Source organism: Ischnura elegans, chromosome 7, assembly GCF_921293095.1.
Source record: "Ischnura elegans chromosome 7, ioIscEleg1.1, whole genome shotgun sequence".
Lineage (NCBI taxonomy): Eukaryota > Metazoa > Arthropoda > Insecta > Odonata > Coenagrionidae > Ischnura > Ischnura elegans.
Window position 1 is genome coordinate 45,637,644 of NC_060252.1, and position 13,597 is coordinate 45,651,240.

General features: G+C 37.1%; 1 protein-coding gene across 3 annotated transcripts in view; it reads right to left on the bottom strand.

Annotated features, from left to right (window-relative positions):
• The window catches only part of LOC124162826 (transcription factor SPT20 homolog), a 60,671-nt gene that overhangs the window by 46,099 nt on the left and 975 nt on the right, over window positions 1–13,597 (bottom strand). For all 3 annotated transcript variants that reach the window (XM_046539493.1, XM_046539494.1, XM_046539492.1), the window contains exons 3-4: window positions 11,079–11,558; window positions 8,751–8,963 (exon numbers count right to left, since the gene is read on the bottom strand). In XM_046539493.1, coding sequence (XP_046395449.1) covers window positions 8,751–8,963; window positions 11,079–11,558 — 693 coding nt within the window. The remainder of the gene's footprint in view (window positions 1–8,750; window positions 8,964–11,078; window positions 11,559–13,597) is intronic.

The following is a 13,597-nucleotide window of genomic DNA, read 5'->3' on the forward strand; positions in this document are numbered from 1 at the left end:
AGAAATGGAGAATTGAAGCAGGTGGGCCGAAAAAGGTCAGTTGTTGAGACAGGGTAGGGATGAAACACGCTTCGATTGTTTTAGTGTAATTTGATATTTTCTTTCGAATACAATGATTTATGGTTTGAGTGGCCATGGAAAGGAAAAAAAAAACATCAGAGGCATGGGCTGATGGAGGCCTGAGTGTGGTTTTCTGAAATCTGCGACATAGTTAATTTTGATGTGCATTTATCCTGCGATGCTAACATTCTCCTGATGATTGTTCAATCCCTTTGGAAGAGTTACACTCGGTGCCTATAGTATTATAAAATTTTCCACAGCTGAAATTCTGTTGCAAAACCCCTATGAGATATTTTAAACAAAATGGTTCATGAGTAGGACAAGCATCGTAGTGTGACGGCACATGCAAAGAGAGAATCAGAACTTGTTCTTTTCAATCTCATGGGACGTTACATTCACTGAAGTATTGAAATGAAAAATAAACAACCTTGGTAACTTAGATTATAATCATTTTAGTAATTTTAACATTTATTTTTTACACCACTATGACTTTGGGGCTAAGCTGGATTCCTTAGAGCAAGAGGAAGTTACTACTAGCCCGGCTAAGTTAAGCAATATCGTTTTCAATACTTGATTGCCTCTTTGTAACCTTGTTCTCCATCTACCCAAAAACACCATGACCATGCCTCCTTTTTGCTTTCGCAGTTTTACTTCCCCACCTTTCCTCTTTTGCCCCCTCTATTTGACTAAGTACCCCTCCCCATCTCCTCGTTCAAGTATTAGGGATGTGCGAGTTGTATTTTTTGATCTTGAGTCTAGTATCAATCGAGTTGAAAACTACTTGCGAGTATCGAGTTGAGTCGAGTATGATAATTTCTGGAGCAGGCAATGCAACATTAAGTACATGCTCCGATATATTCTCAGGTTTCCAATCCCATTATGAATTTTCTATTCTAAATGCTTAGCTTGATATAAAATAAAATATAATGAGGAACATAGGTGGTATTCATGTCAGAATTATGAGATAGATAAACATTAATGTGTCTTAAACAGTTCCACAGGCAAAATTGAAATTAATTAACCTCTGGTAATAAGTCGACAATTTAAGTAATATATTTATCTGAACTGCTAGGAAGAGCCCTAAGTAAAGGCATTAGCAGAATTTTAATAAAGATTATAAACGTAAATGAATCATTCAATATTTTATCCTTTCATATTCTTACACAGAAAAACCAACTGCTATATATGCTCAGGCAGCAGGTTTTGACATCTCCATGTTACAGTATTACTCCCTGCAGAAAATTGTCTTTTGCTACACACTAATGTGGATGGAAAAATACTCTCTCGCCAAAATTGCAAGATTCGAGAACCTTAGGAATTCTTATTAAAAATTACGTCAATGATATTTATGGATCTTGAGTCTTCATGGAACTTAAGTGTACAAAGCGAATGAAACTAAAGCTATAAAACTTAGCTTTAGCTTTATAGATCAAAGTAATTCTATATTTCTCAAGTCTTTTAATCAACCATATCAATTTTTTTTTTAAGTTCAAGATTGAAACTAAACGCAACAAAGGAATAAACGAAAATTAACATCAGACATATGCAGTAATCAAAAAGGCTAAACGGTGACACCGCTTGTGATGTCAAATGCCAGGAAAAACCGACGTTGTCCGCTAAAACCTTACATAAAGTTACATATATATATACAGTAAACTCTTGATTTTACGAAGTCAGTGGGACCGGAAAATTGGCACTTCGTAAAATCGAGTTTCGTAAATTCAAACCTTTTTCATAAGTCACGAAAAAAATGTTCGCTTTTGTTTCTTCCGCCGTTTTTTGTCTTTAGTGGTCTTATTTAAATGTTTTCGGTGGTTATTCTTGGTATAATTCATAGAAAAGGCTTTTTGCTATCGATTAATGATGTGAAAAATCGTTAAATAATTTTACCACCATAAAATTCCCATTTCTTGTTCATACTTCAACATCAACGATCGCTAAAGAAATTCCCGACCAGTTTAGAAAACGTAATCAAATAATGAATTGCAATGTTTATTATAAGAATTAACAGTAATAAATTTGTGGTTAGGAGCCAATAGCTACTACTAAGTATGCAAAAGATAGATATTTGTTTCTGACACCCACGGAATTTTAGCGGCAGCCGGCCTAACCGCCATTTATGTCGCCCTCTATCGCTCAGTGACGAGAAAAAAAGAAAAACAAGGGTCTTAGCCCGTTTCCAAAATAACATTCGTAAGTTAATATTTCGAGTTACTTCGTATTTTCAGCAGAATGTGCTCTATTTTCACCGAGATTCAATTACGATCATAAATAACGTAGGATGTGATTATCTTCTGGCGAATATTTGAAGTAAATTCTGTTTGAGTTCTCCGTCCGACTACTGTGTTCCATCATCTTCACAGACGTTGCCATAAAAGACTTAATTCTTCATCAGGACTGTATTCTTCATACCGGGTGTGAGGTGACCTGTTCATATAGTATGTTTCTCTCCTTTTATGCCGACAGGAGCAAGGTTCCAACCCGAAAACGACAGGAGAAACATCTTACAGTATCGGAGAAATATAGATAGAAACGTTATTATCAACATTGATTGTTTTCCTACAAGAGACGTTTTATCATTTCTCAACGTGGTTAAGTATTGGTTCGCTAGCGTGAATTCCCAAAAAATGACACGCAAAAACCTGTACCGTCACCTCATTTAGTTTTCGTGTTCCTTTCTCCGCCGTATTGAAAGTTAGGCAAAGGATCATTGACATAGAGAAAAGATTTTCTTAGTTTTAGCACTAAAAAATAGTTGCGCCATAATCGTAAATAAATATAGTGTGGAAAGAGCAAAGAAATTAATTTCAATTGAAAAGTCAGCTGAGAAGAAGAGAGACAATTATAAGCGCGGCACCATTTTCCTGATAGTGGAAGATACTTCTTCCGCCTCTCTCCCGTTAATAACTTCCCCCCGTTGCAGGTAAAGATGAACCATGCCCTTCTCCACAATCGGGGAACGTTCCCGCAGTGGGTGGGGTGAATAAGAGTGGGATGGGGATTGCCTGAAGGAAGAAGTGTGGTCAGCACAAGGACTGGTGAAGGGGGCAGGATAAAGAAGGGTGGGGAAATGGCCTTCAGCTCTGCCTCAGTCTACTTTTGGGGCCGTATTTTTTTGCGACGCACACAAGCTCAGTCTCCTTAGGGAGGGAGTGAATGGGAAATGCTGGGGAAGGAGGGGTTTGGGATGCGTAAGGTGGGTGTCAGCAAGATCAGCCAAAGGCGGCAGGAGGGAAGGGACTGCTTTGGAAAGACAGAACACCAGCATGGGAGAACGGGGAAGCGCGTGAGAAGAAAGTTCATGGTTAGACTTGGAAGTGCGTCTTCATTACGAGAAGCCTGAAATATAAATTGGCGGTAAATAGAGCCCAGTATTTAAGATATTTAAGTTGTTCATTCACAAAGGCCAATATATACACGAAAAGATGTTATGGCGCGGATTGCATGTATCAACGTCCATTTCGGGATGTTATTAATTTCTGTTCCCATTTATAAAAGTAGCAAATAGATTTGAAAGAATGATAATCATGAATAAAAATATCTAAATCGATATCCAAACGCACATGAGCAAAATAGATGAATGTATACATACCGATCCATCGCAAGTAATACCGCTCAAGCTTCTTCCGGTATAGGACTTTAAAATTCTGGATAATGCCTTGGTCCAAGGGCTGGGACTTGCTAGTCGAGTTCGGGGGTAAAAAGAGGACTCGAACATTAGCCAATTTTAGATCTTCCACGTATTTATGAACGGTGGCATTATCCATTATTAAAACAATTTTGCTGTTCTCTCCAGCAATTTTTCTCTGTAGACGTATAACCGTTTGCTGGAAAATTTCTCGGGTCATCCAGCTGTTTTTATTTGCATGGTAAAAAACGGGGAGGGCTTCCAATTTTACATGTTTTAAGCACCGTGGCCTTTCAAATTTCCCAATGACAACGGGCTTATTTTGTCCGTGCCCGTTTGGTTGACGCACAGCCCCACAGTAACACGCACTTTAATCTTTTTTCCCCCATGGCACCTTTGCCCTTTGAAACACAGGGTTACGTCAGGTAATGCATTAAAAAATAGCCCAGTTTCAGGGGCCAGCGAGGGTGAGCTCGTCGAGGAAAGGGTCCCGGATTAGGGACCCTTCGAAGTGCTTCGGCGAAAAGTAGTCAAGTAGTCTTCGAAGTACGTTCACAGCAGTGCAAAGGGTTAATTAGGGGTGTACGAAATACTCCGCGCGACCTTCCTGACATGTTAAACTACGAATTATTGTCGATGATATGTTTACGAACAGGCACGTAAATAGGGGCATAATGTCAGCCGCGATATTTTAACTTAACTCCTACTCCCCCTAAATTCCCACAGTGAGGTTTTTGGCGACCTATTTCTCTCCAAAGTTGCATTATCATTTACGATTTCGCACTTTTGATGCACCACAGTTGGAAGCGCTGATTTTTTTAGCTACTTACGCCGGCGTAACTAGTTTTGTTGACAAATTTTTCGCCGTAGTTCGTATAAACGAATGCCATTTGCTCCTAGGGACCGAGCCGAGGTTCGTAAATTCAAAAAATTTCGTATAATCGAAACTTCGTATAATCGAATAGCGCCATGTATTTAACATAGGCTTTTCACCGGGACCGCAATATCACTTCGTATAATCGAAAACTTCGTAAAATCCTGCTTCGTAAAATCAAGAGTTTACTGTATATACAATACATAGTATACATTAAAGTTACATATTTTTCTTTCTTACAGAAATCCTTACAATTTTTTATGTATTCTCTCGGCGTTTAAGTAAGAGAGTTGGATAGGGTACAAAAGTATTGCATAAGAAAGTATGAGCGATGCAGCGATCCACTCTGATTACGCAGCTGGGGCGGAAGACTATCGGATGCTGAGGCTGACGAAAAGGTATCCAGCACCCACGCTGACAACTATAGTGGATACAGCAAGCTGAAACTCCCTGGCCAAGGTATTATAATGACTTATAGACTTTAAAAAATATACTAATACATGAGTTTCATTATAATGCTTCCTATCGGTAGATTGCTGGACCTACTGGACTCGACAGCTCTGTAACTGAAACTATTACCAACTTAATCTGACGAATGAGCCCATTACCCAAAGTAACTGTGCTAAATTTTTAGGTCTTCTGGTTTCAGACGACCTTAAATGGACACCACACATTGAAGCCATCATGAATTGAGTTAGCACTGGTATTTTTATGCTTAGAAGGCTGGCCCCATTTCTATCTCTTTCTACCCTCAAACTTATCTACCATGCTAATGTTCATGCTCATATATCTAATGGTATTATGTTCTGGGGAATTTCACACCATGCAAAAAAATTATTTTCTCTACAGAAGCAAGCATTGAAAGCTATGGTTCAAGTGCCTAAGAGGACTCCTGGTAAACCGATCTTTTTGGACCTAAAAATATTAACACTTCCCTCCATTTTTATCTTGAATTGTGCCACTTTTGTTAAAATGCATCCTGAGCATTTTCCAAGGAATCATGAATGGCATGACTACCACACTCGCTCAAAATGTGACGTTCACCTCAAAAGTCACCATCTATCTCTAGCTCTCAAGGGACCTCATCACACTCCATCCATCATTTTTAATAAACTTCCATCTGAATTGAAAAGCTCTCCCCCTTCTCTATTCAAAGTTAAATTATGTAATTTTTTAGCAGGTAAAGCCTATTATGATATTAGCGATTATTTAAATGATTCTATGTAATTTGTATTATTGTATTTATGTAATTTGTATCATAGTGATTTTTGTGACGAAACCATGCAATGTATATTGCCAGTTCGGTGAATAAAAAATTATTATTATTATTATTATTATTATTCCACTCAGCATTCATAATGCTACTCAAAACACTTTAGTTGAGCACCAACTACTCGACTCGACTCGAATTTTTGAGAACTCGCACATCCCTATCACGTACATATGATAGTTTTTTTGAAGACTATAAATATATGATAAGATCTAAAATATCTTGGGTAAGGAATTCCTTGTTAAAATTACAACTGAACTAAATAAAAGCACAAAGCAGTTTGTGGTATTCTTAAGAATATAGAATAAAAGAAATTATTAAAAAAATGGGAAAAAGGGCATTGCTTCTGTTAGTTGTATATGCATCAAAGGATTCAATGAAAGAACTCTCTCTCCCTGGCATCCACGGGGTAATTGTTTTTCAGACAATAATAAGAGGGAGAAGTTTCAACACATGAGGCATGTGAAGGTTCACAGGCATGCCCAAGAAGTGAGCCCAATAAGCCATGAAAACTAAGGTAATGTAAATGAATTTCGGCCTACATGTTTAAAAAAAATATACTGTTTTTTGCCATAATATTACATCATCACTATTTATAAAAATTTGGAGCCTTTAAATGATAGATGAAATTTTGGTCACTTAATTATAAAGAAATAAATAAAAAGAACTGAGTGAAGAGTATCTAGTATGATGTGAGGCACTATTTTGTGGAAATTCTTAATGCTGATAAAATTAGACATAGCAATAATTCCACTGGTTTTTATTTTAACACAACCCATTTCATTGACTTGATAATGTTATTTGTAACAACGAAAGGTGTTGTGTTAAAATGAAACCCAGAGGAATAATTGCATTGCCTAATTTTACTAGTATGAGTGAAGAGCTTAATCAAATCAATCTTTGGGTTGATGAAAAACGATGCTGAATAAAAACAAAACTATCTGCTGTACGTCTATCGTCAGCAATATTTCTCAAATACGTGTACAGTGAGTCCTCGTTCTACGTCACCCCGTTTAACGTCATTTCGCGATAACGTCACGAAAATTTTGAGACCGTCATTCGTTTATCGCACCTTCGCTTCGCGATAACGTCAGGGCTTTTAAATTTCGCGCAAGAAAAAAATGCGAAGCGGCGGGCATTGCAGGTTATTCGTTTTGTCGGCGGTAATACAGTCAGTCTAAACGAAGTGTAAAACGGTGTGTTTATTGTTAATTGCGATTACGGTTTTAGCAAATTTTCTGCAAAATGAATTCTTAGGTAGGTGCGCAAGGTTTTACTTGACATAATGGTGACCTAATAAGTGATTTCAAGGAATTTTTGCGAGTAGAACTCTGAGTTTTTGTCGTCACTTTATTCGCCGTGTTCACAATAATTTTGGCTTCTGTAAGGGTGCACTGACAACTTTTACAAACCAACTATTTAGTTGCTTTGAGGAAGTCCCATGAAACACACGACAGTTGCGGCAACTAAAAAGTCACCTGTGCGCGGAGCCACAGTCAATTCCGTGTGTTTCATTAAAACATCCACAAAGCAACTAAATAGTTGCTTTGTAAAAGTTGCCAGTGCGCGAGGGCCCTAACTGCGACGATGTTTCAGCGATGATGATGCCCAGGCGACGCTCGCCCGGGCGACCACCATAGCGAAGCCGAAAAGCAAAGGCGGGAAGATACAAAAATGGAGAAGGATTTACGTCAGTGCTGCTATTGTCGTCGATGAAGACAGGAACTCATATTTATGCCCTAGCTTGGCATTCCCATCATAAAAAATGCCCCAGATATGATACGCTAAAATTTTTTCGCGTAGGAATTGTGAGGTTTAGGAGCCGATATTCACTTTTTACATTGTTTCTTATGGGACATTATGTTTCGATTAACGTCATTTCGTTTATCGTCACATTTTTCAGGAACGGTAAGTGACGTTAAACGAGGACTCACTGTATATATATGCATTATATATTAAAAATAAAAATACGAAATCCAGGTCGAATGGATGATTCACGCGCACTACAAAATTGCAAAAATACTGAAGTGAAGATTAGGTATACGAAGGACTACATTTTCTGAAAAAAAAATTGTCAAAACAATGACCTGCAAGCAAAAAAACTAAATACTGAAGCTCAACCTTTAACCTCTTCAGTGGTTCAAAATTTCTTTGTTTTACTTTTTGTCATCATTCAGGGTAACACTACAGACCATGAAACTTAATGTGACTCTTCCACAGTAGTTCACTAAATAATACCCATAACTCCACCACGGAGACTTTAAGCTGATTAATGAGGTGAGACATTATTTGACCAAATTATGAACTAGAACCAAATTAATATGATCGGCCCAGAAATGTTTCGGGATTGAACAGACTGAACACCACGTCAACCACAGAAACCTTCAGAGGCAGAACGTTTTGAGCAGTAGAACAAGGCCCGGAACTTTTCTGGTCAGGCCACTTAAAAGAGGTTAAAAATGACAACTAAAAATACTAAATTCTACTTCCAGGAAAATACTTGGCATTGGACTAAGCTTGAAAGCCAATTTCCAAGTATTTCCAATCACTGCAACATGATTGACAAATAAATCCATGTCAAGCATGTAACTAATAATACTGCAAATACTCTATTTAAAAGCAATATGGTACATATGTAGAATTAAAACCTTAAATGAAACTGACAGCAATCCACATAATTTATCCAATAGCGATATTAAAGCTACCCCTCATAAATGAAATATTGTAACGATAACATGAGCAAAATTGCACGAAAGACTTCTAACAAGATGGTCCAACAATTGAGTAATGGGCGAGTGCAACCAATAATTGAACTACCTACATTTTAAGAGACTACTTTAAAAAAACCAAAACCCCCAAAGAAATTGGACCAAACCATTCAAATCATCACAGTAAAATCATCAAGAGATGCGACATACCCATGAGAATTTTCGTGCTCGTCTAACAAGGGATTCTGAGCTTAAAAGAGTATGGTGACGATGCAACCGGTTGGCCACAACTGATACCGCTGGAGACGGGTCCAAACAAAGGGGCCCTTGTGTAGCCAAAACAATCTGACTCTCCAAAGCCAAACGCTCCTCCACACTCCATCCTCCACTGCTGGTCAAGGCACCAACATCACCCAAAATACTCTGCCAAAGAAAAAAGACATCTCATCGGCCACTCTTAATTCTCCACAGCTGGTTATTCTGTCTTACATGATAATGTCATTTATCAACAACCAATGATTTGGCAAAATCACTGCCAAAATTATTATACATCTGACTCTAACTTTACCAAATTAATCCAATCAGACGACCAACCATAAATTGAATTCCATCATGTACTGAATTGGCATTATTCACAGATGAAGAGTTGATGCAAAGAGTATCAGCATTAATTCAATCAGTGTATATGACAGAGACAATAATTGTGAAATCCTCAATTAATATAATTTCACAACGGTAAAAGTTTGAAAGCATAATGGCAGATGAAAGCCTCAACAACTGTGTAATGAATGATGCAACTCTTTGACAGGCATAAAATGCAATATCATGAAGCAACAATTTTCCTTAACTTGCCGGCAGCTTTTCATTACAAGTAACAATGATATGCAAATGATTTTACATTAAAAATTAGTTTCTTAAACAAATACGGTGCAGAATTTTTTAATTGATACACATCCACAAAATTTGAAATGATAAAAAACATGCGATACAAGCTCGGATGATACCTCAAATCCAATGTTAGTGGAACCCAAAATCAAACGGCATCTATTGTATTAGGGACACACACAACTGATTTTACCATCCATATTATTTTCAGGTAAACCATGTCGGAAATATACAACTTTGGGTTGTATCCAGACTGGAACATATCAAGGGATGCAGTGGGAGAGGTGGGGGAAAGAAATGGAAAGGTCGTCTCCTCTCCACACACCCACAAGGAACCCTGTTCTCCCTGCCCACCCCTTAATGCATTGCAGTACAAGCCCAAGACTTAAGCCTAATTTTCACTTCTTTAACTCTTTCGGTGCGACTGACTCTTTGGAAAGCCACTTATCACATGCAGTGGAAAAGTGAAGGCCTTCACAGCATGCTACAGGGAGAATGAAAAAGTAAGTTCACAGCAGCCTACTGTGCGAACGTTCAGGGGTATGTTCAGGTATGTTTAGATCAGCAAAAGAGTTAAAAGTGAAGGAACTATTTTATTAGAAAATAGTTCCTTCTTTTTGAGACATTTATGAAGGTAGTATGAGGAGTTTAGAAAAACTAATATTTTCTGTAATGAAATCTTCCATTTCAAATAACCAAGGTATGCTACAGGTAGTACCTGAAATAATTTTAAGTCAAACTATAAAAAAATGACAAAAATCTTTCACTCACATACTGCTCACCTAAAAGAGGAATAAATCTAGAGTCACAAAAAAAACATGCAAATAGATGAACATGCCTGTCCTTCAGTTCCAAGTGGTATGATTGTATGTGATTACTTATGATAAAAAATTTACATGCACTTGGGGATGGAATGTAAGTTAGAGATGTGGCAGCTACAAGGTAAAGCAAACAGTTTCAATAAAATAACATGTCTTTCAACCAATTGGCATGGGGTGGTCATGCACTCCATGATACAGTAGAAGATGAAAAAGTGCACTCTGAAAGTACACCGGAATGCATTCAAATACATGAAACCCAAATTCCAAAATGTAATATTAGAGAGAAAACTTCTCTGGCATCGGTTTTCAGGCAATCAAGCTTAAAATTGTTTCCTTCCAACTTTTATACCCATCATGATTCCCAGTAATCAGTCACATTCAGTTAAAACGATTTGTGGCTCAATTTAATTACAGTCCTCTCTTGGAAAAGGCCATCCCATGGTCACGCTGTTAAAGAGGCACTTGCATGCAATTTCTAAGAATAAAACTACAACACTCTGTAAAAATCCATAAGACTTTAAATATGGTTGATCGGCTTTGTAATCTATAGCATTTTTGCAAAGATCAAACAGATAATAATAATATAAATTCATGAACTATACACCTCCCCCTAAGATCTTGGTCTATTAAAAGTCTTGAATAATTGTACAAAGTGTTTTCAAAAAATTTACACTTTAGCGTTCCACAAAGTAATGCCTGAATCCTTCAAATTGATAATTTGAATGTTTTTTCACCAGGCAAAATCCTGTGTGCTCAATATACATCGGTACTAATGCCTAATTAAATATTTGAATGCAATCAAAGTACTACACTCCATCGACCCAGCAATCACCTGAGTTGTCGGTCTCAAAAGTACATGGTGAGTCCTGCAGATGTTTGGTTGTACCAAACCAAGGGAGGAAAAGCTGTCCAGATCTGCTTGCTCCCCTGATGTATGGCCCATCGGTAGCCTGTAATCACGCACTTCTGCCACAACACACCCACTGTAAAAGTAACTGCTACTCCCTTTCTTCCCAACACCCTCTGTCTTCTCGAGAAGCTCTGCAAGTGGCTGAGGGAGTTCTTCATTGTCCAAATATCGCAGAAGCTCATCACTTTCATACGGCAAAGGAGCAGTTTCAACCTCCAGAACCCCTTCATCATCCTCAGCCTGGGCAACACCTTCACCTCCCACTCCCTTGGCACTTGGCACACACCGTGACCGAACCATCAAGGAATATCCACGGTCACCAGGATAAAGGTTGACAACCACTGTGTTGAGTTTCTCTCTTTCGACTAGTTTGGATAGGAGGAAGGATGCTGGGTTGAGATGCTATGAAAGTAGAAAAATATCCAATTAATTCTTCCAATAAGATTATCTTTGTAAGAAAAAATAATATCAGAAGTAATCAAATCCAACTCCTGAACCTAATAATCAATAAAAAGAGAAGAGAAAAGGGGTGTTTCAGAAAGTCCATTCACTCAGTTTAATACATCAATTAATGACAAATAGAAATAGATTCACTTGATATAACAGAACAAACTCTTGATGAAACCAGATAATTTAAAGGATATGTTACTTTTTGACTGGCATACTCCTTATGTTCACATATTGCATGTCCAAGAGTAACGAATTATCAGAAAATTTTCCTAGGCACTTCAAACAAATCTTTAAACTTATTTAATAATAATTACCTGTACTTCCACATAATCTGACATAATTTGTTAGAGTCCACAGTGTGGAATGATCGGGACAGGAATATTTTTACGCTTGGGTATTACAATACCCTAAAATACACCAATCATCCATTCATAAGCCATATTTTCTATAGCAAAACAATGTCAACAACTTCAACAGAAACTGTGCCCACTGAAATATTCAATTAATACTGATTTGAGTGGTCACCATCATTCTTTATCACATAATGCCATAAATTAATTTAACCACAGCCAATTCATGCAATTTCTTTATTTGAGTAGTCACGAAAAACCATTTTCACCTAGGAGGATAAAAAAAAGGTCAACATGTTATTGAATGAAGTCAGTCTTATGATTTATATTTATCGAAGTGACACCCAAACTAAAAGTTAAATTAATATGCACAAAATTGTAATCTTACAGTAAAATTCCATGCCTGTAAGATCGAAGAAAGTATAATTTGGTTCCAAATAACAATTATACACAGCCTATGCCACAGTTAGAAATAACCTATTGTTTCATCCATCCCAATAGTTATCACTTAATTAACCGAGTCTCAAAAAAATGCAACGTTTCCAATAACATTTAACTAATTGCCTAAAAAGATTTTCCATGATGTCGTAATACATTCATACAATAGGGAAAAGCAACATAATAATAGTATTTACAAGGAACAATGAAGTGAAATATCCTCTCATGCCACATTTTAGAACAGGATTACCATATTCTGACCTTAGCCCCACAAAATAATATCAATAACAAATATATAAAATGTTAGCCAATGGAAAGCATATGATTAACATACAGAGTAAATGATGCATCAAGGGAGCATTCATAATCATGTTCCCTAAATAAAGTTATTTGTCAACAAGATAAAATTCAAACGTTGCACTGATATCAATAATGACAGACCAAATTCACATCAAAGGTGAATGGCTGAATGAAACTCATTTTGCAGGTGGTTACTCATCAACTTTTTTGCATAATACCTGACTCTAGCGCTTGTAAATAGCCGATAGCGCTAGTAAAACTAAAGAAATACTAACAAAATGAACAATACAGCTCTTGTAGACACACATATTTGCACTAAAGCCTGATAATTAAATACCACTATCATAAATCAATAACTGAGAATCACTTCATGACATAATAGTCGCATTTGGAATAAAGATAAACAATTCTCGCAAAAAAAATATCCAACTCGGTGAGCGCGAAGCAGCATAAAAAAGGAACGACCTTAGCATCATTTATAGCTAGTTAGTGTTCAATAATTCGGTTGTAGTTAAAAATTAACCCTCGAGGGTTCATTGACCTCTCATTTTCCATACTTTTTGGGAAATATCACAAAATCAGCGCACAATTTTAACGAAGTTTTCAATTAAATAGGATATAAACACCTAAATAACAAAACCATAAACATAGTTGATCACTAGTGACTACAAAAAATTGTTTCAAGGACAAGAGTAAACGAAATACAGTTCCTTATGGTTGCATTGAAACTTATAGAGGAACATTAACTATATCTGTTCACTAACGCCCTTTTAAGTTAAAATATACATAATTTACTTAAACATACACTTGAATGGGTTAGGACCACGACGATAACGGCTTACCTAGTCCAAAGAGGTCAACCTATCCCACACCCAATCATTCATTGCTGGGCAATCATTAGAT